The sequence below is a fragment of the Aedes albopictus genome, chromosome 1 (assembly GCF_035046485.1).
Source record: "Aedes albopictus strain Foshan chromosome 1, AalbF5, whole genome shotgun sequence".
Lineage (NCBI taxonomy): Eukaryota > Metazoa > Arthropoda > Insecta > Diptera > Culicidae > Aedes > Aedes albopictus.
The window spans coordinates 141,020,383-141,046,531 of NC_085136.1; the positions used below are offsets into that span (position 1 = coordinate 141,020,383).

Here is a 26,149-nt window from a genome sequence, read left to right on the forward strand (position 1 = left end):
GATTTTTTTTGAAAGAATCACAGTTGTAATCACTAGCGTGGCCAGATGTTCCTTTTTTACTCGTTCTTCAGGAGCAAACAAGAGAACGAGAATCACGGAAGAGATGGAACTTGCTCTCACTTCTATTCCTCTGTTTCTCATGATTATAGAAGAGAATGAATGAGAAATAAAAAAATAAGCCGGATCTAGTGGGTGCCCAGGACCGAAAGTAGTAAGTAAGTAGTGCCTGTAATTGAGTGAGGTATTCCAGCAATAATTTCTGCAAAAATCATAGGAATTTCTCCAAGCATATTTCAGGATGGCTTTTTAGGATTTCACCCCCAAGTTGAAATGCAGTCGCTGTTCCACTTGGAGCGTTATTCCAGTACGAAGAAAACAACAGAAGGAGATGTATTCCATCACAAAGAACAACTTTGTAGAACACTCAAAAAATCATAAAAATCCATAGAAAAAGTTATATCCGAAAACCTATTACAAGGGGTCGTCCACAAACAATGGCACATAACTCTTAAAGTTGAGCAAATTAGGTAATAGTTTGTTCGGCAAACTTTCCAATAATACCCTTTTCTGCAACTTTGTAGAAGACACCAATACGCTATCTTTATTTTTGAGAAAAGTGAATTCCTATCGCACTTTTAGGTGGATTAATCATCTAGGTGAAAATTTTAAAATAAAGAATTATGTATAAAGAACAAACTCTTCTAAGACATCATACTTCTAAATTCAATATTTGAAGCCGCAAAAAAGGATTGTGAATGCGAACCTTAGTAAACAGTATGTAGCAGGTTCCTCCGGAGATTATGTCCGGAAACCTGAACGTCCGGAACTGGTTCCGTAGTGGTGGCATGCCCATAGCACAGAGCGATCATTTTATGGCCAAATAAATTTAACAATACAAGTTTCAGAATGATAATATGTGTGATATTCAATAAAATTTTCGAAAAATACCCTCGTGGCAAGGCATTTCTCAATACCCAGAAAGGGGGGAGGGGTCAGGGGGGATGCCACACCCAGATATTGGAAGACCAACTAACCGCATTCAATTTAAAATTGGTTTCAAATTTTTTGATTGTATGGTCTTTGAGTAGTACCCGATTGAAAAAAAGTGGTTCGTCTAGGGCTTTTAAGGGTTAAGTACTTTCCAGCTTCCGTCGGTAGCATTTAGTACTTAACGCGGTGCCCCACGCCGGGCCGCCATATCTAATTATGGACGTAGCAACACTAGCCAGAAGCTTGCGCTTACTGGCGTAACTCGCAGAGCTATTGGACATCATCCGGGACAGTGCCGCAATAGCTGTGGAGGCTCTTTTACAGGCATAATCGACGTGGCTACCGAAGGTAAGCTTATCGTCGATCATCACGCCCAAGTGTTTGACAGAGCGCTTTGACAGGATAGTGCACTCTCCTACACTGATCTCCGTCTGCTGCTCCGACTTCAGGTTATTAACAACCGTCACCTCTGTCTTGTGGTGAGCCAGCTCCAGTTTCCTGGACCGCATCCACGCCTCCACAACCTTGATCGAGTGGTTGGTAGTCAACTTTACCTCCTCGATCGTTTCACCGTAGACTTCGAGCGTAATATCGTCGGCAAATCCGACAATCACCACTCCCACTGGGTACTCTAACCTCAACACCTCGTCGTACATGACATTCCATAACACCGGACCCAGGATGGAACCTTGCGGGACTCCTGAAGTTATGTGAAAGCACTTCCGACCCACCTCCGTGTCGTAAACTAGTACGCGATTCTGAAAGTAGCTTCCGAGAATCTTGTACAAGTACTCCGGTATCCCCAGACGCAAGAGCGCATCGACAATAGCAGCCCAACTGGCGCTATTAAATGCATTCCTTACATCCAGAGTCACTACCCCGCAGAAGCAAATTCCCCTCCTCTTAGGCTCGAGTGCTTTCTCGGCGGTTTTTGTAACCGACAAGATAGCGTCTACGGTGGACCTCTCCTTCCGGAAGCCATACTGGTTGCTCGAAAGACCATTTACGCCCTCAGTGAACCTCAACATTCTATTGAGGATGATCTTTTCGAGCACCTTCCCCGCCGTGTCAATCAAGCATATTGGTCTATATGCCGACGGGTCTCCGGGTGGTTTCCTCGCCTTTGGCAATAGTACCAGGTTCTGCCTCTTCCAAGCTTCTGCGAAAACTCCCTCGTCCAGGCATTTCTGCATAGCAGACCTGAACATCTCGGGAGCCTCTGCAATATCTACTTTTAAGGCCAGGTTCGGAACTCCGTCCGGCTTGCCGGCTGCGCTAGCGTGTCCGCATTGATGAACGTTCCAGTCAGATTGTTGTTGATACGCTAGAGTTCTATAGCCTTATCTCTTCGTACCCAGTGCCATTCTTCGACCTGCGTGAGATCATGGATTTCAGAATGCAACGAACTGCCGATATTTGCTGGGATCTGCCCGTAATCAGTAGAGAGAGATGCCAAAATCACTTCAGAACATTCTGTGCTGGATTGGGATCGTGCGGTTCCCAATAACGGATATTGAAAGCCGGGCCCGATTCGGAAATAGGCCACTACGGCAATGGCATCTTCGGATGCATAACATACACAAACATATGCAACTCGGCGGACGTGTAGTCTCCGGAAGAATGGTTAGGGAAGTAGCAGCGCGGGATTGCGACTTGGTCCAGTTGCTGCAGTAACTTGACCCATGGTTTCCACTGGTCTATCCACGTCGTCCACATAATGGTGCTTCGTTATTGCTTCGGCTGCCTGCGGAAACCCTTCAGCAAACTCCTCGGCAATGCTTTACGAACTGGGCTGCAGGAAGTGAGCAAGTAGAGCCAAACGTCACGACGTCCATGACGAAAACGGGATCATCCCGCCACAAGAATAGCTGCGCCGACCGGTCCTCAGGTGAACCAAGATTTGATGGAACATCTCGCAAATATGAGCACTGATGGCCACCTTGAACTGGTGAAATGAAGTCAAAACCGAAGGAAGCGGAGTGAGAAAGTTTGGTACAGCAAGAAGAACAGAATTCAACTGATCTTGATCTTCACGTTCTCTTCGTACAAGTCGGACTTTGATACAGAAGCGGCGCTCAAGTCAGCGGACTCGGTTATCCGCTATGGGTCAGATGTTCGGGAATTCCATGTGGTTGTACTTCCACAAGTCTGCCTGAAACTTTCCTGACTCCTTCACGAGGTCGCGCAGCTCTTGATCAGGCGAGCGGACGGAAATGTGGAACAGCTGATCGCTCAATTTCGTTGAATGTGCTCCCATAGACTGCTCAGCCTAGCCTAGTTAAGCTGTCATTGGGCTACCTCTTGCCCGTCATATGCGTTTCCGTGTTGCCATCACGAATGAATTAACCGAACCAATCGGGATAGTAGGAATGGTATCCGTGTAGCAGTCATTGGACGGGTAAGCCTTGCAGATGCGGAAACTGCTTGGAAAGTTCGCTGAAGTTCGACGACTGGCTGAACCGGAAGGTTCAAGTCGAGCATTGTGGTGTTTCTCGCACTCGAAACTTGCAAAACTTTATCAGTTAGGATTTGCCTGGCTGAACTACACTGGTTTACTGCAAGTAGAGTGGATAAACGTTACCGGTCACTTCGAGTTCTGCTACTACCTTCGCTTCCACCAGAGTTCTTGATGAGCCGTCGTTCATGAAGGCATAGGTCCTGATTGTCGGTTTGCTTGAGCTGACGATGAACGGTAACTGTGATTGTCGGTGGTTCGGTTGCTCAGGCTGATTGGGGATTTCCCGAATGGACGATCCTCACAACCACTCTCTCCATAGTTGCTTGCCTTGCGTGGGAACTTTCCGTGAGAACTCAAACTGCGACGACAGAGGAATCGCTCTTTCACCAGTTTCCAATGGTCTGCCAGTTGCATTTTGCGGAAGACGTGGCAATCCTTGATTCTGTTCGTTTTGTCCGTTCTTCTTGCAGGATACACAGGGGTTTGGCTTGCCCTGGTGTTCATCTTGTTCGCCGAAAAACGTAACCTTGCTGACGGATTTCACAATCTGTTCCATGTAGTTGCCAAACGTAGTAAGATCGGCGTGCACATGCTGACGCTTGAAGAATGCCCAGTTTAGCTAGAGAGTGACTGGCAACTGGTACTAACCAACTCCTGAAGCAACGATAGATAGGAAATGTGATCGTGAATACTCCAGGTGTTCCGACTTAGGGGTTGTCGTTGCACGAAGCGAGCTGATTATCTGCTCTGGATGTCAGTACAGCGTCAGTGGCTCTGTACCCAACCGTTCGTTCTTTGTGAGCGGGCAATAGAGGTTCTACATGTATTACCACTACTACCGCTACCTTCTTCATCTTGATCGAGCTGAGCCTGCAGTACCGCGTATTTTTGGTCGATGAACTCCTTCTCTAGGCGCCTTTCGTCATCGAGGCACTGAATCTCTAGGAAGGCACGTAATGCTCAGGAACTCGCTCTGGATAATCGACTCTTCCTGGAATTGGCAATGGTTGACGGTACACCAAAGTCAGAAACTCCAGCACCATTGCCGGAACCTTCCCGATAAACGCAGGAACCTCAGATCGACTTGCTTCTGTGGGTCTGCACTTTGTCGACAGCTTTGCCTATTGGATCTGTACATGGCCATGTGGCACTAGGAGTATTCGCGGATGTCGACATTACCGTAAGGTTTTAGTTAGAAATCTAACAAAGTTTGATGGCATAGTCCCGGAAAATTTTTGCGGATAATCTTATACAGTAACTCGTATATTTGTTCCACATAAGTCAGTATTTAGCTGCAATTCTGATTTGTTCATCGAACACGTGTTTCTGTTGCGAACGTGCATGCCAAAGCGTTAAATTGTAACTTCCACTGGACTTAGCCTAAGTAAAATCAAAAAAAAAATCAACTGCTGCCTTAGAGCACTGCATTGTTTAGATTTTGTATAGGATTTTGACGTTTCTTGGTCTTGTTGTTCACTAAATGTCTGTAAGAGTGAAAGAGAAGTAGAGAACTTCATGCATTGCCCGGTTATACTATATTTTTATCATTTAAGGACAGACTTGTTAGAGTCCCAAAATGGTCGCCACAATGGCCGACTTTGGCACCTACTCACGATTTCGAGGGCACAGAGTTCTTCGTAAACAAAACTAGTGCACCTGATCTTTTTATTTCAAGCTTATTGCGAGTGAGCAAGAACAGAATAATGAAATGTACTGTTGTGTGAAGCTTGCTTCTTGAGATTTGTGCGTTTGAAGTTTTGATGCACTGTTGAAGCGGGATTTCAAGAAGTTTGTCCTTAAACTAGCCAAATAAAAAGCTTTAGAAAAATACTACCCTATCAGCCTATCCTTTTATATCGAGCTATCTTTGCTGAGTGTGTGCCACATACAAGAGATGATTGTCTTCTGAACCCCCCAATATGAGCCGGTTTTTCTAAGTCTGTCATCTTTCCCCCGCCATCATCAACAGCCCTTCTTCCGCCAGCCCAGGGGGTGCATGCAGAACTGCAGCAAACCACAATCTTCCCTCGTCGTGGTCGTCGGTCGGTTGGTAACAAATGTTTCCGGCTCCCATTTTCTTGTCGACACACAATCACATTCGTCGTCATCTTGAAGAGTCATGGTAGGACCAAAGCCGTAGCACATTTTTTCCAACCTCCTTTCGGGAGTGTTCGTGGTCGAGAAGGTATATTTAATTTGTCACCGCACCCGTACAGCTTTTCCGTCTCGTAATGGTGCTGATACCTTCGTTTTCTCCGGTGGGAAACCATCAAACGACAGAAGAAACTGGGATGTTTACCAAACCAACCGGACCAACACGTCGTCGTCGTCATCGGCGCTGGGGGTACCTCTCGGTACCCCAAGGCGACAAAACAAAAGGCAAGACACCCGACAGACGGAGCCCAAAGTGGCAAATAATGAAAAGCTTAAGTTCTTTCCGTTGTTGTGGCATCAGGGCCACTTTCTCCTCGTCAAAAACCACCCCCTCTTCCACGTGGGGCTGAGAACAAGTACAAGTGCGCCCGAAATTAGCATGAATCTTACTCCTTCTTTTTTTTTTTACAACCAAGCCCCCACAGAGAACAATTAGGACTGCGACTAACCAGAATTTCCCTTTTCTTTTCCCGTTTTTTTTCCTTGCAGGAACAGCACTGACACAGGAACAATGGACCAGCAGTATTGCTTACGCTGGAACAACCATCAGTCCAACCTGACGACCGTGCTCAGAACCCTGCTGGAGGACGAGAAACTGTGTGATGTCACGCTCGCCTGCGATAATGGAATCGTCAAAGTAAGTATTCGATCAAATGTTTGCAAATGCACATCGTTTCACTGGGAATTCTATCAGAATTCATTGGGGATTCTAACAGAATCCACCGAAGACTAGCAGAATCAAAGGGCGATTTTAAGCAGAATCCACGGGGGATTCTAGCAGAATTCACCTGTAATTCGAGCAGAATACACCTGGGATTCGGGCAGAATCTACCTAAGATTCGAGCAGAATCCACCTGGGATTCGAGCAAAATCCACCTGGAAATAGTGCAGAATCCACCGGGGATTCTAGCACAATCCACCGGGGATTCTAGCAGAATCCACGGGGGATTGTGACAGAACCCACGGGGGGTTCTACCAGAAACCACGGGGGATTCTAGCAGAATCCACTGGGGATTATAGCAAAATCCACTGAGGATTCTAGCAGAATCCACGCGGGATTCTAGTAGAATCCACGCGAGATTCTAGCAGAATCCACGCGGGGTTCTAGCAGAATCCACGGGGGATCAAGCAGAATCCACGCGGGATTCTAGCAGAATCCACGCGGGATTCTAGCAGAATCCACGCGTGATTCTAGCAGAATCCACGCGGGGTTCTAGCAGAATCCACGTGGGATTCTAGCAGAATCCACGGGGGATTCTAGCAGAATCCACGGGGATTCTAGCAGAATCCACGGGGGATTCTAGCAGAATCCACGGGGGATTCTAGCAGAATCCACGGGGGATTCTAGCAGGATCCACGGGGGATTCTAGCAGAATCCACGGGGGATTCTAGCAGAATCCACGGGGGATTCTAGCAGAATCCACGGTGGATTCTAGCAGAATCCACGGGGGATTCTAGCAGAACCCACGGGGGATTCTAGCAGAATCCACGGGGGATTCTAGCAGAATCCACGGGGGATTCTAGCAGAATCCACGGGGGATTCTAGCAGAATCCACGGGGGATTCTAGCAGAATCCACGTGGGATTCTAGCAGAATCCACGGGAGATTCTAGCAGAATCCACGTGGGATTCTAGCAGAATCCACGGGAGATTCTAGCAGAATCCACGGGGATTCTATCAGAATCCACGGGGGATTCTAGCAGAATCCACGGGGATTCTAGCAGAATCCACGGGGGATTCTAGCAGAATCCACGGGGGATTCTAGCAGAATCCACGGGGGATTCTAGCAGAATCCACGGGGGATTCTAGCAGAATCCACGGGGGATTCTAGCAGAATCCACGGGGGATTCTAGCAGAATCCACGGGGGATTCTAGCAGAATCCACGGGGGATTCTAGCAGAATCCACGGGGGATTCTAGCAGAATCCACGGGGGATTCTAGCAGAATCCACATGGGATTCTAGCAGAATCCACGGGGGATTCTAGCAGAATCCACGGGGGATTCTAGCAGAATCCACGGGGGATTCTAGCAGAATCCACGGGGGATTCTAGCAGTATCCACGGGGGATTCTAGCAGAATCCACGGGGGATTCTAGCACAATCCACGGGGGATTCTAGCAGAATCCACGGGGGATTCTAGCAGAATCAACGGGGAATTCTAGCAGAATCCACGGGGGATTCTAGCAGAATCCACGGGGGATTCTAGCAGAATCCACGGGGGATTCTAGCAGAATCCACGGGGGATTCCAGCAGAATCCACGGGGGATTCTAGCAGAATCCACAGGGGATTCTAGCAGAATCCACGGGGGATTCTAGCGGAATCCACGGGGGATTCTAGCAGAATCCACGGGGGATTCTAGCAGAATCCACGGGGGATTCTAGCAGAATCCACGGGGGATTCTAGCAGAATCCACGGGGGATTCTAGCAGAATCCACGGGGGATTCTAGCAGAATCCACGGGAGATTCTAGCAGAATCCACGGGGGATTCTAGCAGAATCCACGGGGGATTCTAGCAGAATCCACGGGGGATTCTAGCAGAATCCACGGGGGATTCTAGCAGAATCCACGGGGGATTCTAGCAGAATCCACGGGGGATTCTAGCAGAATCCACGGGGGATTCTAGCAGAATCCACGGGGGATTCTAGCAGAATCCACGGGGGATTCTAGCAGAATCCACGGGGGATTCTAGCAGAATCCACGGGGGATTCTAGCAGAATCCACGGGGGATTCTAGCAGAATCCACGGGGGATTCTAGCAGAATCCACGGGGGATTCTAGCAGAATCCACGGGGGATTCTAGCAGAATCCACGGGGGATTCTAGCAGAATCCACGGGGGATTCTAGCAGAATCCACGGGGGATCTTAGCAGAATCCACGGAGGATTCTAGCAGAATCCACGGGGGATTCTAGCAGAATCCACGCGGGATTCTAGCAGAATACACGCGGGATTCTAGCAGAATCCACGTGGGATTCTAGCAGAATCCACGTGGGATTCTAGCAGAATCCACGCGGGATTCTAGCAGAATGCACGGGGCTTCCTTGCAGAATCCACGGGAGATTCTAGCAAAATTCACGATAAATTCTAGCAGAATCTACGGGGGATTCTAGCAGAAACCACGAGGGATTCTAGTAGAATCCACGAGGGATTCTAGCAGAACACACGAAGGATTCTAGCAGAATCCACGAGGGATTCTAGCAAAACTCATTGATGAATTCCAGCAGAGTTCATCGGGGAATTCCAGCAGAATTTTTCGGAAGATTCTAGCAAAATCCACGGGGGATTCAAAAAGAATTTACCGGGGGTTCGAGCAGAATCCATGGGGGATTCTAGCAGAATACACGGGGGATTCTAGCAGAATCAACGCGGGATTCTAGCAGAATCAACGCGGGATTCTAGCAGAATCCATGCGGGATTCTCGCAGAATCCGCGAGGGATTCTCGCAGAATCCGCGAGGGATTCTTGCGGAATCCGCAAGGGATTCTCGCAGAATCAACGGGGGATTATAGCATATTCCGAGAGGGATTCTCGCAGAATCCGCGAGGGATTCTCGTAGAATCCGCGAGGGATTCTCGCAGAATCCGCGAGGGATTCTCGCAGAATCCGCCAGGGATTCTCTCAGAATCCGCGAGGGATTCTCGCAGAACCCGCGAGGGATTCTTGCGGAATCCGCAAGGGATTCTCGCAGAATCAACGGGGGATTATAGCATATTCCGAGAGGGATTCTAGCAGAATCCTTGATGGATTCTTGCAGAATCCACGAGGGATTCTTGAAGAATCCGCTAGGGTTTCTAGCAAAGTTCACGGGGGATTGTAGCAGAATCTACGGGTGATTCTAGCAGAATCAACGGGGAATTATTGCAGAATCCACTGGGGGTTCTAGCAGAATACACGGGGGATTGTAGCAGAATCCACGGGGGATTCGAGCAGAATTTACGGGGTGTTCTAGCAGAAGCCAATGCTTGTTCTCACCACTGTTATCCCTTCTTCCATCCGCAGGCACATCAGGCGATACTGTCGGCGTGCAGTCCGTACTTTGAGCAGATCTTCGTCGAGAACAAACACCCGCATCCGATCATCTACCTGCGCGACGTCGAGGTCAGCGAGATGCGCGCCCTGCTCAACTTCATGTACCAGGGCGAGGTGAACGTCGGTCAGCACAACCTGCAGAACTTCCTCAAGACGGCGGAGAGCTTAAAAGTATGTTCCTTCTTCCATTTGAGTTGCAATCCTTGCAGTGACTAATCTTTTCCCTGAACTGTTCTAGGTACGAGGTCTCACCGAGAGCAACGCCGACCGGTACGCCACAGAAGCGGAAAAAAGTCGAACCGAGCGGTCGAGAGTTGATTCGCGAGATGGACGTGACTCGGCACCGCCCCCGGCCAGTGTCACCAACAACAACAACACCATCAACAGTAACAACAACAACAACAGTACTAATAACAACAACAACAATACTCTCCACCATCCGCTGCAGCGGGACAAAGAACTTCGCGAACGGGAAGAGCTGAGGGAGCGGGAAAGGCGGGAAGTCCATCGGGAGCTGCAGAGAGAGCGGGAACTGCAGGCGCGGGAACACCAGCGCAGTGCCAGTGCCGATCTGCTCACGCCGATGACCGACGACTGCCGGTACTCGCCCTCGGACGACCGAGACTTGAACGTAGACAGTAAGAAGAAGCGGAAAATATCCACCTGTGATAACTCGTTGCCCTCGACGCCGACCCTGATGAACGACCGGCCGGGTGGATACGAATCGCAGGTAAGTGTTGCGGAAAAGGCAGAAAATATCTAGGGGAAGTTGGGGTGAAACATGACAGCGTCACGTAAAAGATCCTAAGGTACAACAGAGCATACAGATTGTAGCAACTGGCACTCCAGCAGTGTTTGCCATGAGCGCCGAATGTAAACAATGGAAGTTTCCGCATGGAAATTTTCAAATGATTTGTACGATGCGTGTTATGTATCGCTAGAATAGAAGGAAGGGGAAAACCTTTAGTTCACCTTAGGTTGCATAAGGAAGTGCTTCGTAATGGGAGGTCCTGGTATTTGATAAATAGTGCGCGGCTAGAAGGGAGTGATGCTCCCGCTGAATACTCGCTACCTACCTGGCTTTCTCTGCCAACAGCACAGTGTTGGTCGCACAAGGATATTAAAATTCCATTAAAGCCTTCCTTGTCGCATCCTGGCATTAGGCGAAACTTTCTCCCACTCCCCGCGACTCTCCAAACTCGAAGAAGAAACAAATTATGAATGACAAAACGAAGAATACTTAAGCTGCCACCATGCGAAAATGCAGCCCCCTCACCGGTCACAAATTTCCGGAGATCCGAAGGATTCACCACCTTCCCAGTAGCGCTCCACCTTCGTTGTCAGTGTGGAAGCGATTGTATATTTACATAAACATGAATAACTTTTATCCGTTCGGAATGTCCTGGAGCTGTGATGGCTCTGTGGCAGTTGTCGTCGTCGCCGTTCGTCGTACATCAATATGCGGGCAAACAGTGTGGCAGGCAGGCAGGCAGGCTGCCGAAAGCTCTCGGCTCGTCGACTACGGCGGCGGCGGCGACGACGGACGCCATGTGCAATGCATTGTGCCCCGTTGGAATTGTCGGGGAGAGGCGCATGTGACGGTGACGTCGCCGCCAGCTAACAGCAGCTTTGCTCAGCCAGCATAACTTCAGAAGAATTTCATGAATGGCGAATGCTCACTTAGCGGGAAGTTTTGCGGGACATTCAACTGTACTGGGATGGCTGGGATGCTGACTGGCTGGTAAGAACACAGAGCAGTAGTTGTGGGGGAAAAAACTTGAGATTAGTAGAGAGAAATTATGGCATTATTTATGGTTGTACTGTTGCACTGCATAGTCATGAGCTGCCGAAGGAGAGTCCTCAAATTGCGGGAGATTCCTGAAGGTCCATTAGAAGCCATTAAAGAGCACCAGATAGGTTTGAATTATGGAGCTCAGACTGGAACATGGTTTTATTTCCATAGCACGGGTCGGCCATGGAGACGCGTGGTAGTTTGATGATCGTCGTCAAGGTAGGATAGAAGGTGGAACGTAGCTGGAAAAGGATCGAAGCCATTTCCGTTTGCGGAACGACGTTATCCGCCTTCTTGTTGTTGCTCGCAACATCCAGGATTGTCAGTACAGTCACTACCGGCCTAGCGAAGACTTCTTGGGTTCGGGAAGACCAAGTGGTACAGGACTGCACGTTGAACTTGACTTGATTTTACCGAAGAGACCTTAAGAACCTGCCCTCTTTCGCAACTGTTCTGTGTCCCCTCATCTATTAGCACGACTAGGTCATCAGGCTCCAACGGCTTCACGTTATGGAGCAGCTTCTTCCTCCTTGCTAGTTTCAGCAAATACTTCAATAACCATCTGCACCAGAAATCGTCCACGATTCTCCTTACTTCTGACTGACTGATCAACTGCATATACTGATTTATGCCACTTGAACCGTACAGGAAGCATTGATTCTGGGTGAGCACTTCTTGATCTGCTGTACCCAAGGGTACGTAGATCAATGGACGACTGTTAACGATTCTTCCCATATGTACGGCTGCTGGAACGTTGATGGACCACTGTGTACGTTCGTTGATAAACGTAGCCTCGTAATCCTCGTCATTTGTCTTAATCGTCTGGATGTCGTCTGACAACTGGCGGTTCGCTCCCACAAAGTTGGTACCGTTCATTGCTAAGAATACTTCCAACGGAGCTTCTCGTCGATCAACGTATCGCCGAAACGCTATCACGCAAGATTTTGTAGCGATACTGTATGCAAGCTCCAGATGAACAACCTCGAACTGTGACTGCGAGGCTTGTGAACAGACATATCCATCCACCGCTGCAGTATACTTCGACCGACTTTCACTTTGAAGTGACCGAGGTAGTTCAGCTCAGCTTACGTAAACGGATGTATGAAGGAAGACGTTCGCTGGAGCAAACGAACCTTCAGAAGCGGTCCCATTACCGGTGGAACTGACAGTTACGACATACGCTCCGTACTACTGTTCGCATCCTCGGAATATAGAACCGTTGTATACCGTGTCACTGTGTGCGTGAAGGGACCGCTGACTGTATGTGATCCGATGGCTTCTCGGCAACACGACTGGATGATGCTCTTCGTAAGCAATGGGGTACGTTCGGTGCAGTACTAGATTTGTAGTAATGAGCTGAATTTTTGTATGGTGAGAAGGTCAATTCTCCGTTTCTGCAATGAAATGGTGCAAAAAGCGTGGGTATTATGATTCCTTGCCTAATTTGATGCTGTTTGAGCTAAACTTTGGATAACTATGTTGTTTATGTTGCAAGAAAAGGAGAAAACAACAACACTGTTGCCCTAAGTTTTGCTCAAATAGCATCAAATTAGGCAAGGAATCATAATACCCACGCTTTTTGCACCATTTCATTGCAGAAACGGAGAATTGACCTTCTCACCATACAAATATTCAGCTCATTACTACAAATCTAGTACTTCACCGATCTGTCCTATTGACGGAGCTTGTTCGATTTTGCATCGTAGTGGTTCTTGGTCACTGCCTTTACTGCTCTGGGATGCTGTTCACTGTTGTCCGAAGAGGTCCGAAGCATTCCAGTTCTTCACAAACTGTGCTTTGCATGACGAGCTAGACTTATACTTCGTTCTAAGGATAACTTCTCCAAAGAAAGCACTGCGACTATCCGTCCCTGTCCACTTGCGATACGAGACGATCCGGACCCTTGAGCAGCGTATCGTTAAAGACTTCATATGCTTTCGCGGTTGCATCCCATACCATCGGAAATGTGCCTGATTTCTTGGGATTGAAAACCAGTCCCAGCGGTAGAGGCCAGACAGATACTGCGAGTATCCAGACTTCTTTCTCGGAGATCTTACTGATGTACTGTTTTTGCTCGTAGCTGTTGATTTGCTCGATTACCATTCGCGAAGCTCCAAATTTCTGGACAGACGCTCCTCTTGTAGCTTTTGTGGAATGTTGTAATCGGTCAACCCTCATATCGAGACAACCGTTATGTAGTAACCATGAGCGTGTGTTGTCGAATGTTATTGTTATTGTAAATATTGCCATTAAAGTAAGTCGTTCGAGTACTGTTAACCTTCCGGCAGTCGCGCGGTTCGTTACTACCTGCAGCACCACGCTAATGCGGAGTACAAAAAGCGAGATTTTTTCAACGTGTTGTACAAAATATAACAGCGCGATCGCTCGAGGGTTAAGAAGTACATCGGTGTTTTGCTTTCGCCCCGGTTCGTAAATTCCGTCCGCTTGGCAAGTGGGTCAACTGGATGACTGCTGCTGGCTGATTACTGGAAGGAGCTCGAGTAGAGCTGGTGCAAGCGTCGGAGCTCCAAGAATTCCTCCGGAGATTCCTCCAGGAATCCCTCCGGAGATTCCTCCAGGAATCCCTCCGGAGATTCCTCCAGGAATCCCTCCGGAGATTCCTCCAGGAATCCCTCCGGAGATTCCTCCAGGAATCCCTCCGGAGATTCCTCCAGGAATCCCTCCGGAGATTCCTCCAGGAATCCCTCCGGAGATTCCTCCAGGAATCCCTCCGGAGATTCCTCCAGGAATCCCTCCGGAGATTCCTCCAGGAATCCCTCCGGAGATTCCTCCAGGAATCCCTCCGAAGATTGCTACAGGAATCCCTCCGGAGATTCCTCCAGGAATCCCTCCGGAGATTCCTCCAGGAATCCCTCCGGAGATTCCTCCAGGAATCCCTCCGGAGATTCCTCCAGGAATCCCTCCGGAGATTCCTCCAGGAATTCCTCCGGAGATTCCTCCAGGAATTCCTCCGGAGATTCCTCCAGGAATTTCTCCGGAGATTCCTCCAGGAATTCCTCCGGAGATTCCTCCAGGAATTCCTCCGGAGATTCCTCCAGGAATTCCTCCGGAGATTCCTCCAGGAATTCCTCCGGAGATTCCTCCAGGAATTCCTCCGGAGATTCCTCCAGGAATTCCTCCGGAGATTCCTCCAGGAATTCCTCCGGAGATTCCTCCAGGAATTCCTCCGGAGATTCCTCCAGGAATTCCTCCGGAGATTCTTCTAGGAGTTCCTCCGGAGATTCCTCGAAGAATTTCTCCGAGGATTCCTCTAGGAATTTCTCCGGGAATACCTCTAGGAATTCCTCCGGGGATTCCTTTAGGAATTCGTCTGGGGATTCCTCTAGGAATTCCTCCGGAGATTCCTCTAGGAATTCCCCCGGGGATTCCTCTAGGAATTCGTCCGGGGATTCCTCTAGGAATTCCTCCGGAGATTCCTCTAGGAATTCCTCCTGGGATTCCTCTAGGAATTCCTCCGGAGATTCGCCTAGAAATTCCTCCGGAGATTCCTCTAAGAATTCCTCCGGAGATTCCTCTCGGAATTCCTCCGGAGATTCCTCTAGGAATTCCTCCGGAGATTCCTCTAGGAATTCCTCCGGAGATTCCTCTAGGCATTCCTGTTGAGATGCCTCTTCTTCCGGAAATTCCTCCGGGGATTCCTCTAGGAATTCCTCCGGATATTTCTTTAGGAATTCCTCTGAAAATTCCTCCGGAGATTCTTCTAGGCATTCCTTCGGGGATTCATCCATGGATTTCTCCAGGAATTCCTCCGGGAATTCCTTCGGGGATTCCTTTGGGAAGTCCTCAGGGAATTCCTCTAAGAATTCCACCGAGGATTTGTCCGGGGTTTCTCTAGTGATTCCAGCATTTTCTTCAAGTATTCGTCCAAGAATTTATTTTAAGATTTCTCTACATAACAAACATGTTTCTTATAGAACCAACCGTTTATCATTGTAAGAGATTCGGGCACATCAAGCTAAATCTAATGAGATATATTTTCTTCTTTCCCTTCCCCCGACAGGCGTCATCACACAGTAGTATCAAGCTAAGTCCAAAGCCAGACGATGAGTTCAAAGTCAGCTCACCGGCCCCGATGCATTCGCTCGCCAGTCAGATCAAACAGGAGTACTCCGACCTGCCCAGCCGCCATCACCCGCTGCATCCAGAGCTATTGCCGGTAAGTGCTTGCGCATTTGTTTCCTCTCATACACCTACAAGCGAGAACAGTATAGTTGTTCCTCCTCCATCTCCCTTCAACTCACACCACCTACCACCCCGCATACTTACCATCAAACATTATGCATAGTGCCATTGTTGTCCTCTTCGGTGTATCATTGAACATTTTCGCTTGGTAACCCATGATCCCTCTCTGTCTTGTATAGGGAAAAGTAGTGTTGTACGAGACCTCCTAACAAACCCCTGGTGACAGTGTAACTCGGGTGTTTTTTTTTCGATTTCTGGTTATTTACTAAACAAACTGTTTTTTTTTCCTCTTTAGTTACCTGTTTTTCATTTCTATCATTTCCTTCGGTTTCTTTGTAAATATGTTTTTTTTCCTCATCAATTCGGAACTTTGTCTAGGTTTTTTCTTTGAGCCGGTTCTTTTGGTTCCATATATTAAACGAACAGTAATTAGCATAATTTATATGATTTCGGTCTTTTTTAAAAACACAAATCAATCAACCCAAGCAAATATAATGCTTCCAATCAGCAGAAGTCAAACAGTCAACTGTCATCGGCAAATCGGAAGTGCAAAAACAAAACCAATAAAAAAAAGTTGAAAAATTAGTGACGTGAGTTGAACAATTGACAAACAAACATTTTTCTAGTCATTCATTCGAAGGATGAAGGAATTGATGCGGATCGATCAAAATTTTTCCTAGAAAACAAAAAAAACGATGCAAAACAAAGAGCAATAGAGAGATTTCAAAAGTACCCTCGTTGTCCATATTAACTAAGAATCGACTGTCAAAAGAAAAAATCTAAACAATGTGTTCATTGTCCCTTTTTGCGAAATAGTAACTCTAGTTGAAAATCAAACGCATCCCGTACTGTACTGCAAGAAAGCATATTTCAAAAGTTGCAAACGCATTGTTCCCTCCAGTTGTTGGTAGATGTAAAAGCTTTTCTTCCGGAGAACACATATAACTAGCGCGTGTCACACACACACAGAGACACAGAGAGATGTTGTTGCTACAATGAACATTTGTATCCTTCCCTTCCTATGTTTGACAGAAAAATGTTTGGGGAAGTGAGTCTCCATCGACCTCGTCGTCGTCAGCCGGCAAAGCGATCGCTACCTCTTCCCACTCATCACAGCCATCGCCGTCGACGTCCGCCGGCGGTAAACCGATGACGACGACCACGACGGCCCTAACCCTAATAACTGCCATCAAGGAGGAGCCTTCCCCCTCCCCACAAACTGAAGACCACCACCAGCACCAGCAGCTGTTGTCTTCCCTGGCTGAACTGCGGCAACTGAAGCAACAGCAGCAGCAAACCTCTGTACAAAATCAGCTTCAGCTGGCCCAAAGTACAATATCGATCATTTCGAACGCTGCGGCTGCCACTCCGAACTTTACCTCTTGGAGCAGTCCTTCGAACCTCCACCGTTACCTCCTTCAACAGCAGCAGCAGCAGCAACAACAAAAACCACCCCGTGGATCTACAAGTGCCAGTGCAACCGCCGATGAATCTCTCCTGGAGGAGATGATTCGCCCACCGCCGGCGGTGCACACCAAACCTCAGACACCCCGCCAGACGTCCCGCTCCTCTACCACATCGTCCTCCTCGTCCCGCAAGGGTGGCCGCTTCCGGCCGAACTGGCTCGAGCAGTTCGATTGGCTCAAGTACGACGAGGAGAAGAACTACATGTACTGCGCGTTCTGTCGCCGCTGGAGCAACGACATCCCGGACATCCGGACCTCGTTCGTCGAGGGCAACTCCAACTTCCGGCTGGAGATCGTCAACCACCACGACAAGTGCAAAGCCCACCGACTGTGCAAGGAGCGCGAACAGCGGGAACAGGAAATTGTTAGAATGGAGACGGAGCAAGACGGTGGTGGCGGCGCGACTTGAACCGACGCTATCAGCGTCGTCGAATAATGATGATCAAAATGAAGGAGAAGGAGGTGGAATTTTGTGATAATCCATAACCCCCCATACCCGTGGGAAGCGCCATCACGCCAGAAGCGACCCTTCTGGCGACCTTTTAAACCTACAAATAGAGAGAGAACCACACACACCGAGAGAAATCAGATGAGATAGATGTTTATCCTTACTAGTTGTTAAGTGTTTTTTTGCTTCTATTTTGAGAAATTTTAAGCGAAGCCGAGGTCCTCGTCCCGGTGGATTTGTTTTCACATTTGTACCAGTAACGAAGTAGAAAGAGAGAGAGAGATATAAAATCAAGTAGAAATTAGTCGAACCTATAGGTCCCTTACCGCCTAGCGGATGGAGAAATATATTTTGTGTCAAAAGAATTGTAAACCGTTAGAGTACCGTAGAAGCTTACCGAATAAACGAACAGTGAATGAATTCGAAGTGTCCGAGAGTTATTCGGGTGGTTTGTGTTCTGTTGAGAAAGCCTACAATTTAGGGATGGAGGTGGCATAGTGTTAACGTTAGCGTTGACGTTGCTTCGGCACTCTTCGTAGATAGTACCCATACTAACAACAATCATTTTATTTTAGGAATCTTGTCCAGACTGTTCTTAGGAAAAGCCAGGAGAGTAAGTTTCTTAACTTGGTCCAATCTTAATTGAGAATATTCTAAGCGTGAAGATTACTATTCTACGGGGAAGGGAATTTGGACGTTGCGCTTACTTAACGAGAGGTCTCTGACTGACTCAGCGACAACCTCATGAGTGCTACGAAATGTTGTACGAAGATGCACATTGAGGACGGTAAATCCACAGTCCAATAAACATAACACTCTAATCCTTCTTCCCATCGTACACCGATTTAAGGGTCTATTAAAAAAATAGTTGTCCAACGATCCACCCGTGCCGGTTGCATCGGCCTAGTACGAGTTCGACATTTGCTCACTACCAACACCTACACGTCGGTAGCCGTGTGGATAAAACACGCGCTCAGTGATCCTGACGTTCATGGATCGAATCCAGTCTACATCGTTTTAAGATCTTTATGTTCTTTTCAGTCTATCTTATGAAATTAACAAGCACGATCAATTTTCATAAGGTATTCTTATGGCATCCACAATTTTTACTTATAGGAAAATGTCATAAGGTATTTCGATGAATTTTGTTATTTTTTTCGCTGAGTGTAGTTCATGGTTAGCAAGTATTTTCATAACATAAGCCGTTTAAAAAAAAAAAACATTTTATCGCTTTCATTTGTGTCAATAATGCCCAAACATAGGTTGTGATAAGCTTGCATTTAACATTAATGCTGAGACATTTGGAAACTTTTGTTAATATATAGCCTTTATTCGTTTTCTGAAACATGTAAAAATTAAATAAAAATGCAATCAGATTCTGTGAACTCTGTTTGTTTACAAATTTAAATGAGTTGGCATATGTCTAATGAAAAGTTAACGTTTCATACAATGCTCCACATATTTTTATGAATTTTATTACATATTTAACCTTTCAAGACGCGCAACCCGTTGGATCCTAAAACTGCACCGCGCTTGCGTTGTATACGACGAGCAATGTTTTTTGACAGTATTGTACTTTTTACAACGCTGCGCGTCCCGAAGAGTTGAGAATTAAAAAAAACATATTATTTATTCATTTTTTTTAATTGGCAAAATGGCAACCGAATGTTTCTCCGGAACTTTAGTATTGTCTTTTAATTTAGAGCACCTGCATCACTCTATATAAACGACGAGAAATTTTTAGAATCATAGTACTGCTGCATGGTCAGATGAGTTTTCTTGAAAATTCCAACCTGGTACTTCACTTTTACTGTATTTTATTGGAGTCACTTATATTTTAATTTCAGTAAACGTTCAGATATCCGAAACTCAGTATCTTTTTGTTACTGTTAAGCTTTACCGAAGCTCCGTAAAAATTTGCAGAAAATTCGACGGACATAGCCAAACACAGAAATTCGGCAAGTTTCTGTCTGATTTTCGGTATTCTGAATTGTTTTTTTTTTACTCTAATTGCTGAACTTATATAATTTACCAAAATCGTAATCCTTCTTCAGATAATCAACTTATAATTTCAGGATCGATTTTAAATCGCAGAATAGCTTCACTATTCGATGTACTTCGTACAACGACTCTTAAGATAAAATCTCACCTCTAAAACTATTTCTGTCGATTCTCTTAGAAAATATTTGAATATTTATAGAGTGTTTGTCAATATAGTTTGGCATCAGCTAAGGAAAACATGTACTACAATCTGAGGTGTAGCGTGGTTCCACTGCGTCCTTTGCAAGCACCCATAATGGCACCCTACGACACTTTGCCAATATTTGTTTTCAAAATTTATTTCAGTGTTTTTTTTTGTTATTGTTTAGACTCATTGTCAGTCACATTCCTTTTTTTTTTAGTTATTTCGTTGTGATTTTTTTATAGCTTCTGGGTTCTACCAAAAATATTTCCAATATTTTCTTCGAAAGTTATTCCTGAGATTTTAAAAATTTCTCATAATACTAATCGATTTGTTTTTTTTTGTTGTTGCCAAAGTTTTTATTGCTTCTTGGTGGATAAAAATACTTTCTTGGTTTTTGTGTACATTTAGTTTTTGAATTCGGTAATTTTTTGACTAAATTAGAACAACGGAATACAGCAAAAATTGATTGTTTACTTTTTGCACACGTTTTTGACAGTTGATTTACTGAGCCTCAGTAAAATAGATTATCGAAACTGCCGAAATAGTTCTGCTGTTCAATAAATTCCTCAACAAGCAATTTAGCATTATGTGTGTGATCCGTATACTTATAGTATAAATTGATTCATTTTTTAATTTTTAAATATTTTTCTTGTTTTCTTTTATCTAGACTTCTTAGAAGTCCTCACAAAAGACTTGGACACAATTTAAAACAAATGCTCATCTAAGTTTAAATTTCCGGCTCTGAAAAGTTGAAAAATTAATTTAAGGAATATATTGAAATTAACCCACAGATACATTATTAGATCAATTCTACTTGATTCACATTGAGAAACTTACAGACAAACGTTTGGTGCTTTTTTAGTTCAACATTATGGAAAATATTCAAAAGAAACTTCAAAAAAAAAACTACTGCACTGTTCAGGATATGTACACAAAACAGTAAAAAACTAGATGCTGATTGCAATATCTCCCAAACCTTCGTGACCCACCAAAAATCAGCCTTCGATCCACTTGTGGTTCGCCACTCAATATAATGCATTGTGTATTCTCGGCCCATAAGACTCTTGATGGGTTTTTGATGAAGTTTGAAGAATCTATCAATTTTGGTGAGATTTTTATAAGATTTTTTTTTAAATATTTATAGTCAAATCTTTCAGATATACCTACCTATTTTCTCATGACATTTTCAGCATGATTTTGTTTTAATTACTGTTTAAATCTAAACACTAAACAATGTTAAATCCTCAAGTATTGTCATAAGATTCTTGCCGTATTCTTATTTGTACGAAAAGTATTTACCCTCTTGTGTAAATATGGACTTTTGGAAAATTTCTCATCAGTTTTTTTGTTAGATTTCTGGTGAAATTAAAGAAAAAAAAAATCAAGATATCTGGTAGTTTTCAGGTGGGATTCTTGATAAATTTCCTAAATATATTTATTAGATTCCTTGCCAAATCCTTACGGGACTTTTTGAATGCCATTCACATATTTTCAAGTAATACTTGAGATCCAAGCGCCAACGGTCCTAACAGGATTCGGAGAAAGATGAACTGACCCACGAAAACTTTAGTGACACCCTATTTACTCCTACCAAAGAGAGTGTTCTTCAGGGTCTTCTCTATGATTCTTAGTCGGGTTCCTATCAGTTCTCGAACAAACATCCAGTGTATTTCTCGTTTGAAAAGTTTTAGAAAGCTTCAAAACTTGGGCGGAAAAATATGTTGATTCCTTGTGAATACTTAGCGCTAATATCTCTAATGGTTTTCTTATTTTTTTTTGATACCATGAATTAATTTAGCATTTCGAGAGATATAGTTATGGTGTTCTTTTTTTTTTTCAAGAATCCAGATATTTTTTTACAAAACCGTGATATTCCGATAGAAGAAGAACTATGAACAATCTTGCCAGACCTGTGCGTACGTTTTGCGAGGAATCCATAAAAGCAGGGGTATAAGTTGACTGTCTACTTGGAACACATTTCGCCTACTACTATCATGTTTTGTAACCAGTAAAAAGACGTAACTACCAAACAAGAAAAGTTTAATTTTCGATTACAAAACTAAATTTAATACTGTTTCATCATGCTAAAAGCAAGTCAGTATGTGATTTGAACATAAAGATTAATATATTCAGCATATTAGATTAAAAAAGTTCATTCCGAAAAAATCAGTGTTCTGTTTTCACCATTATGAAGTATTAGTCTCTACTCTCGCTTGTTTTTGTTGTTGCTTTGTTTGAAAAACGAAAATCGGCTAAAAATTGAAATCTCCCTGGGTGATTATCTTTCTCAAATGAAAGGATAATTGTACATTATGACTCAAGAAATATCGATAATTACCGAAAACACTGATCATAAGCTTCTAAATCGAGAGAAAAACGCTGATGTTTGTGCTAATGTTGATGTTCATAATAGTTATTTATTAGAGTGGGTCATCGGAACCGTGTTCTCAGATCAAAGCTTTTTTGGTTCCGTTTCGGGTCCTGAGTATCTGTGCAAAATTTGAGCATGATTGGTTGCGTCTACACTTTGCGCATTGCAATTGAAATTTGTATGGGATTTTGTATGGGAAAACATACTTTTTTGCATTTTAGCCATAAGTTGAAAAAGTTTGTCTGAAACTTTTGAACCGATACTCTTAAATGATAGCCTAGGATGTTCTGTAAAACTTTGTCGAAGACCGCAAAGCGATCCGATGCTTGTGAAAATAGTTATAACCAACGAACCGCATGCATGTATTTATGTTTTAACATGTAAAGGAATAACAATAGCAACAAAATCATGCTGTTTTGCCAAGCAATGCCAACGCTATAACTTTTTTCATAAGCATCAGATCACTTCGCAGTCTTCGACAAAGTTTTTCAGGACACCCTAGGCTATGTTTTAACTTTATCGATTACAAGGTTTTAGAAAAATTCGAGCTTGTTATGAGAGAAATGCAAAAAAGTGTGTTTTCCCATGTAAAACCCCATACAAACTTCAAACGCGATGCGCAAAACGTAGACATAACCGACCGTGCCCAAATTTTGCACACTTATTTGGGTCCTGGAATAGGTCCAAAAAAGCTTTGATCTGATGAGATACTATTGAATTTTTCATTTTTCCATATAAACGATGACCCACACTATTATTTATGTAACGAGTTGCAAAAAGTTGATTTTTTCAGCACGAGTCATACGAGGCTTGCCGAGTGGATAAATATGAAGAGTGCTGAAAATATCGAGTTTTGCAACGAGTGGTTTACAAAATTTTATGCAATGATTTTTTCATTATGTAACTCATTTGAGTTGCATAATGTTCATAATGCAACTCAAATGAGCTGCATAATGAACATTATGCAACTATTTTTCATTATGCAACTCATTTCAGTTGCATAATGAACCAGTTCGGAAAAATTTACCATTATGATACCGAAATGAGTTGAATAAAATAGAAATTATGATACTGAATTGCATAAAAAAATTATGCAATGGTTTTTTCATAACGCAACTCATTTGAGTTGCATAATGTTCATAATGCAACTCAAATGAACTGCATTATGAACATTATACAACTATTTTTCATTATGCAATTCATTTCAGTTACATAATGAGCCAGTTCGGAAAATTTGGCCATTATGATATCAAAATGGATTACATCCAAGCCTTATTCTACGTCCACTGTTGGCTTAGAGAAAAAAATTTCTACCGACAAAATAATGATCAAAATACACATTTTTATATTTTTGTACACTTCTCACAATCACGAAGATGTTTTAAAAAATATAAAACTGTTGAGTTTGCTCATTGTCTTAGCGGTAGAATTTTTTGTCGCTTAGCCAAGCATGAACGTAGAAAAAGGACGAGGTGTATATAAAATGTAAATTATGATACTGAATTGCATAAAACCATTAAACAAAGGATGTTTACAAATTAGAACCAACAGTAGATAGCGCGCAGGTGGGCATGTTTGGTTGGGCGTAGATCCCTGCATAAAAGATCTTATGACACATACTGACACATCTGACCAGGAACCTATCAAAGATCTGGTCACCAGCCATTTGGCCGAATGCCATTTGACCGAACACCATTTGGTCAAAAGGGTCGTTCGGCCGAATATTTATCAAAAGGGTTTGGAGGCGTGGACAAACTCTGGATAAAATTCTAGCTGCCAATTCGATTATCGGAAATATTTCCTTCTTTTAACCTTCCAGGACGCGCGCCATCAAACAACCGAAACTGCACCGCGCTCGCGCTGAATACGATAAGTGAGGTTTATTGGTAGTGTTGTACTTTTTACAACAACGCGCGCGCTGAAGGGTTAATCTCGTTCCTTCTAGTTTTACCAATGAATCTGAGAAATTTTTTGTCATAGATTTTTCCTTCTTCCGAGTTATACTGATGAAGGAATCAGTGGCATGATCACTTAAGTTCATCATACCTTTTTCGGCTAAACGGCATTCTGCCAAACGTCGTTCGGCCAAATGACCCGGAATCCAAAGATTTTGAAGACAATATGTAAAGGAGCTAGGGTAAGTTTACTAAAGATTTCATTGGAATAGCAAGTCGCTTATGGCTTAAAAGATAGCCTTTTAGGCAGTTCTTCTTAAACTGTGCGCTTCAGAGGTGCACCACAGGTTCTTAAGCCGAAAAAAGAGATCAAACGTTTACATTAACATTTGAATACGGAAATTCATTTTTTTTAAGGAAAACTTGTCGCATCACGGAATTTTTTAATTTTTTTTTTCAAAATCTTTGAATGGTATTTCTAATCAAAAAGACGAAACTGGAAGGAATTTTTTATTTCTTTTTAACTTATTGAACATATCTGAGAAAATTTTTTGTAAAATTTTCTGTTTTTATTAACTGCATGGTATTTTTTTTATCTGTATTAACGAGATTTTTAGCCCTGGGCTAGTTCATCTCGGGACCCACGTTTTACTTCCCTTCCGAAGGAAGAACTCACATTTTGCGAGTTTGTCGGGAGTGGGATTCGATCCCAGGTGTTCTAACCATCCAACCAGATCCGCTCCACTATGGGAATTGTTGGTGATACTATTAAAGATTTTTTTTTTTTTAATTAGGCGGTTACAAATATTTATTTCACTTTTTGTCCCACCGCTTTTTGACTGGTCGAGGGGGGGGGGGGATAAAAATAATAAAGCATTTAATTTGAAAAATATTAAAAACTCATCGGATTTGTTAAAGAATTTTGAGCAATACCCGAAATTTTGATAAATATTTTTTTATCTGTCCCCTCAAAATGCAAAATCCAGCCAAAAATTTTTGAAGGGGGGGGAGACAAAAAGTCAAAATAAAATTTGTATCAGCCTTACAAATAGAAATTGTTGGTAAAATATCTTGGAAATTGCAATGATCTTGGTGAAAACTTACATGATAAGCAGTTTATCAATAAAGGTGAGTGATTAGTTAAGGCTCACATAACCATCATTCAGTCCTCAGCGATCATCAATTATTCAGAAGCAGCTTTCTTGCTAGAAATCCAAAAACCGTCAATTAAAATTATTTCACTGCTATCCAGATGCTGAGTAGAGTACAGTGATAAATTTTCATCACCATTGGTTGTGATTTCAGCGAAAAAACTGCTTTCAATTTTCTGGTAAAGGATGATGGTTTGTTTCCTCTTAAATGATTTTCGTAATTGATATTTTTTTTTTTTGGAAGGGAGTATTTGAACTGCTGTTCAACAAATTATTCGATATTTGCAAAAAATTGCTCTAAGTACATTTAATCATGGGTCGCATGATACACTAATTGTCATATCCAGATAGTGTTAAACAGGTAGGGCTGGAATTTTCGTTTTCATTTGTTTTTTTTTGTCCTTAATGCCACGGTAATATAAAAAAATATCCAGTGATCGCCTAGGCTAGACCCTGCCAGTTCATGCACTATTCATTGAATTTAAATTCTATTTTCTAAGAGAAATTCAAATATTTGTGCCGGAAGTCGGGAACTCAAATGTTGAACGCATCCTTAAGCTTTCCGTTGAATCAAAAGAACGCCCTTGAAATCCCCTGAAGCCCCTGGAACATCTCTGTGACGCCCTATTTACGCTCCTGAAACTCTTCAGCGCTTGAAATCCTTTGGAACATCATTGACGCTTCTGAAATTTCCTGAGACTCCCTGAAACACTCCATAAACGCTGTGAACAAGCCCTCTCCCCCCCCTAAAACTCCTCGAAAGCCCCTGAAAGACAACGGAACAAGCCCGGAACGCCCTTAAAACCCCCTGGAACACCCCGAAACTTCTTGAAAACCTCTCTAATTCCCTAAAAAGTACATGAAACTTCTTGGGACACCCTTAGACTCAGGGCCTCTGAAACGCCCTGGAATTCTCCTGAAACCCCTTTAAAATACCTGCATCTTTAACAGGAGTGAGCCGATTTGTTAAAATTCCCATAAGAAAATGATTTTAAACAATGCATCGGTCTT

General features: G+C 44.0%; 1 protein-coding gene across 14 annotated transcripts in view; it reads left to right on the forward strand.

Moving 5' to 3' along the window:
• LOC109422828 (sex determination protein fruitless) overlaps window positions 1-26,149 on the forward strand; it is an 883,045-nt gene that overhangs the window by 746,248 nt on the left and 110,648 nt on the right. For 13 of the 14 annotated variants that reach the window (XM_062845497.1, XM_062845498.1, XM_062845500.1 and 10 more), the window contains 4 exons: window positions 6,092-6,239; window positions 9,598-9,798; window positions 9,866-10,357; window positions 15,441-15,596. In XM_062845497.1, coding sequence (XP_062701481.1) covers window positions 6,092-6,239; window positions 9,598-9,798; window positions 9,866-10,357; window positions 15,441-15,596 — 997 coding nt within the window. Of the gene's footprint in view, window positions 1-6,091; window positions 6,240-9,597; window positions 9,799-9,865; window positions 10,358-15,440; window positions 15,597-16,654; window positions 17,963-26,149 lie in introns of those variants that run through there. The other variant, XM_062845495.1, reaches the window with a different exon arrangement.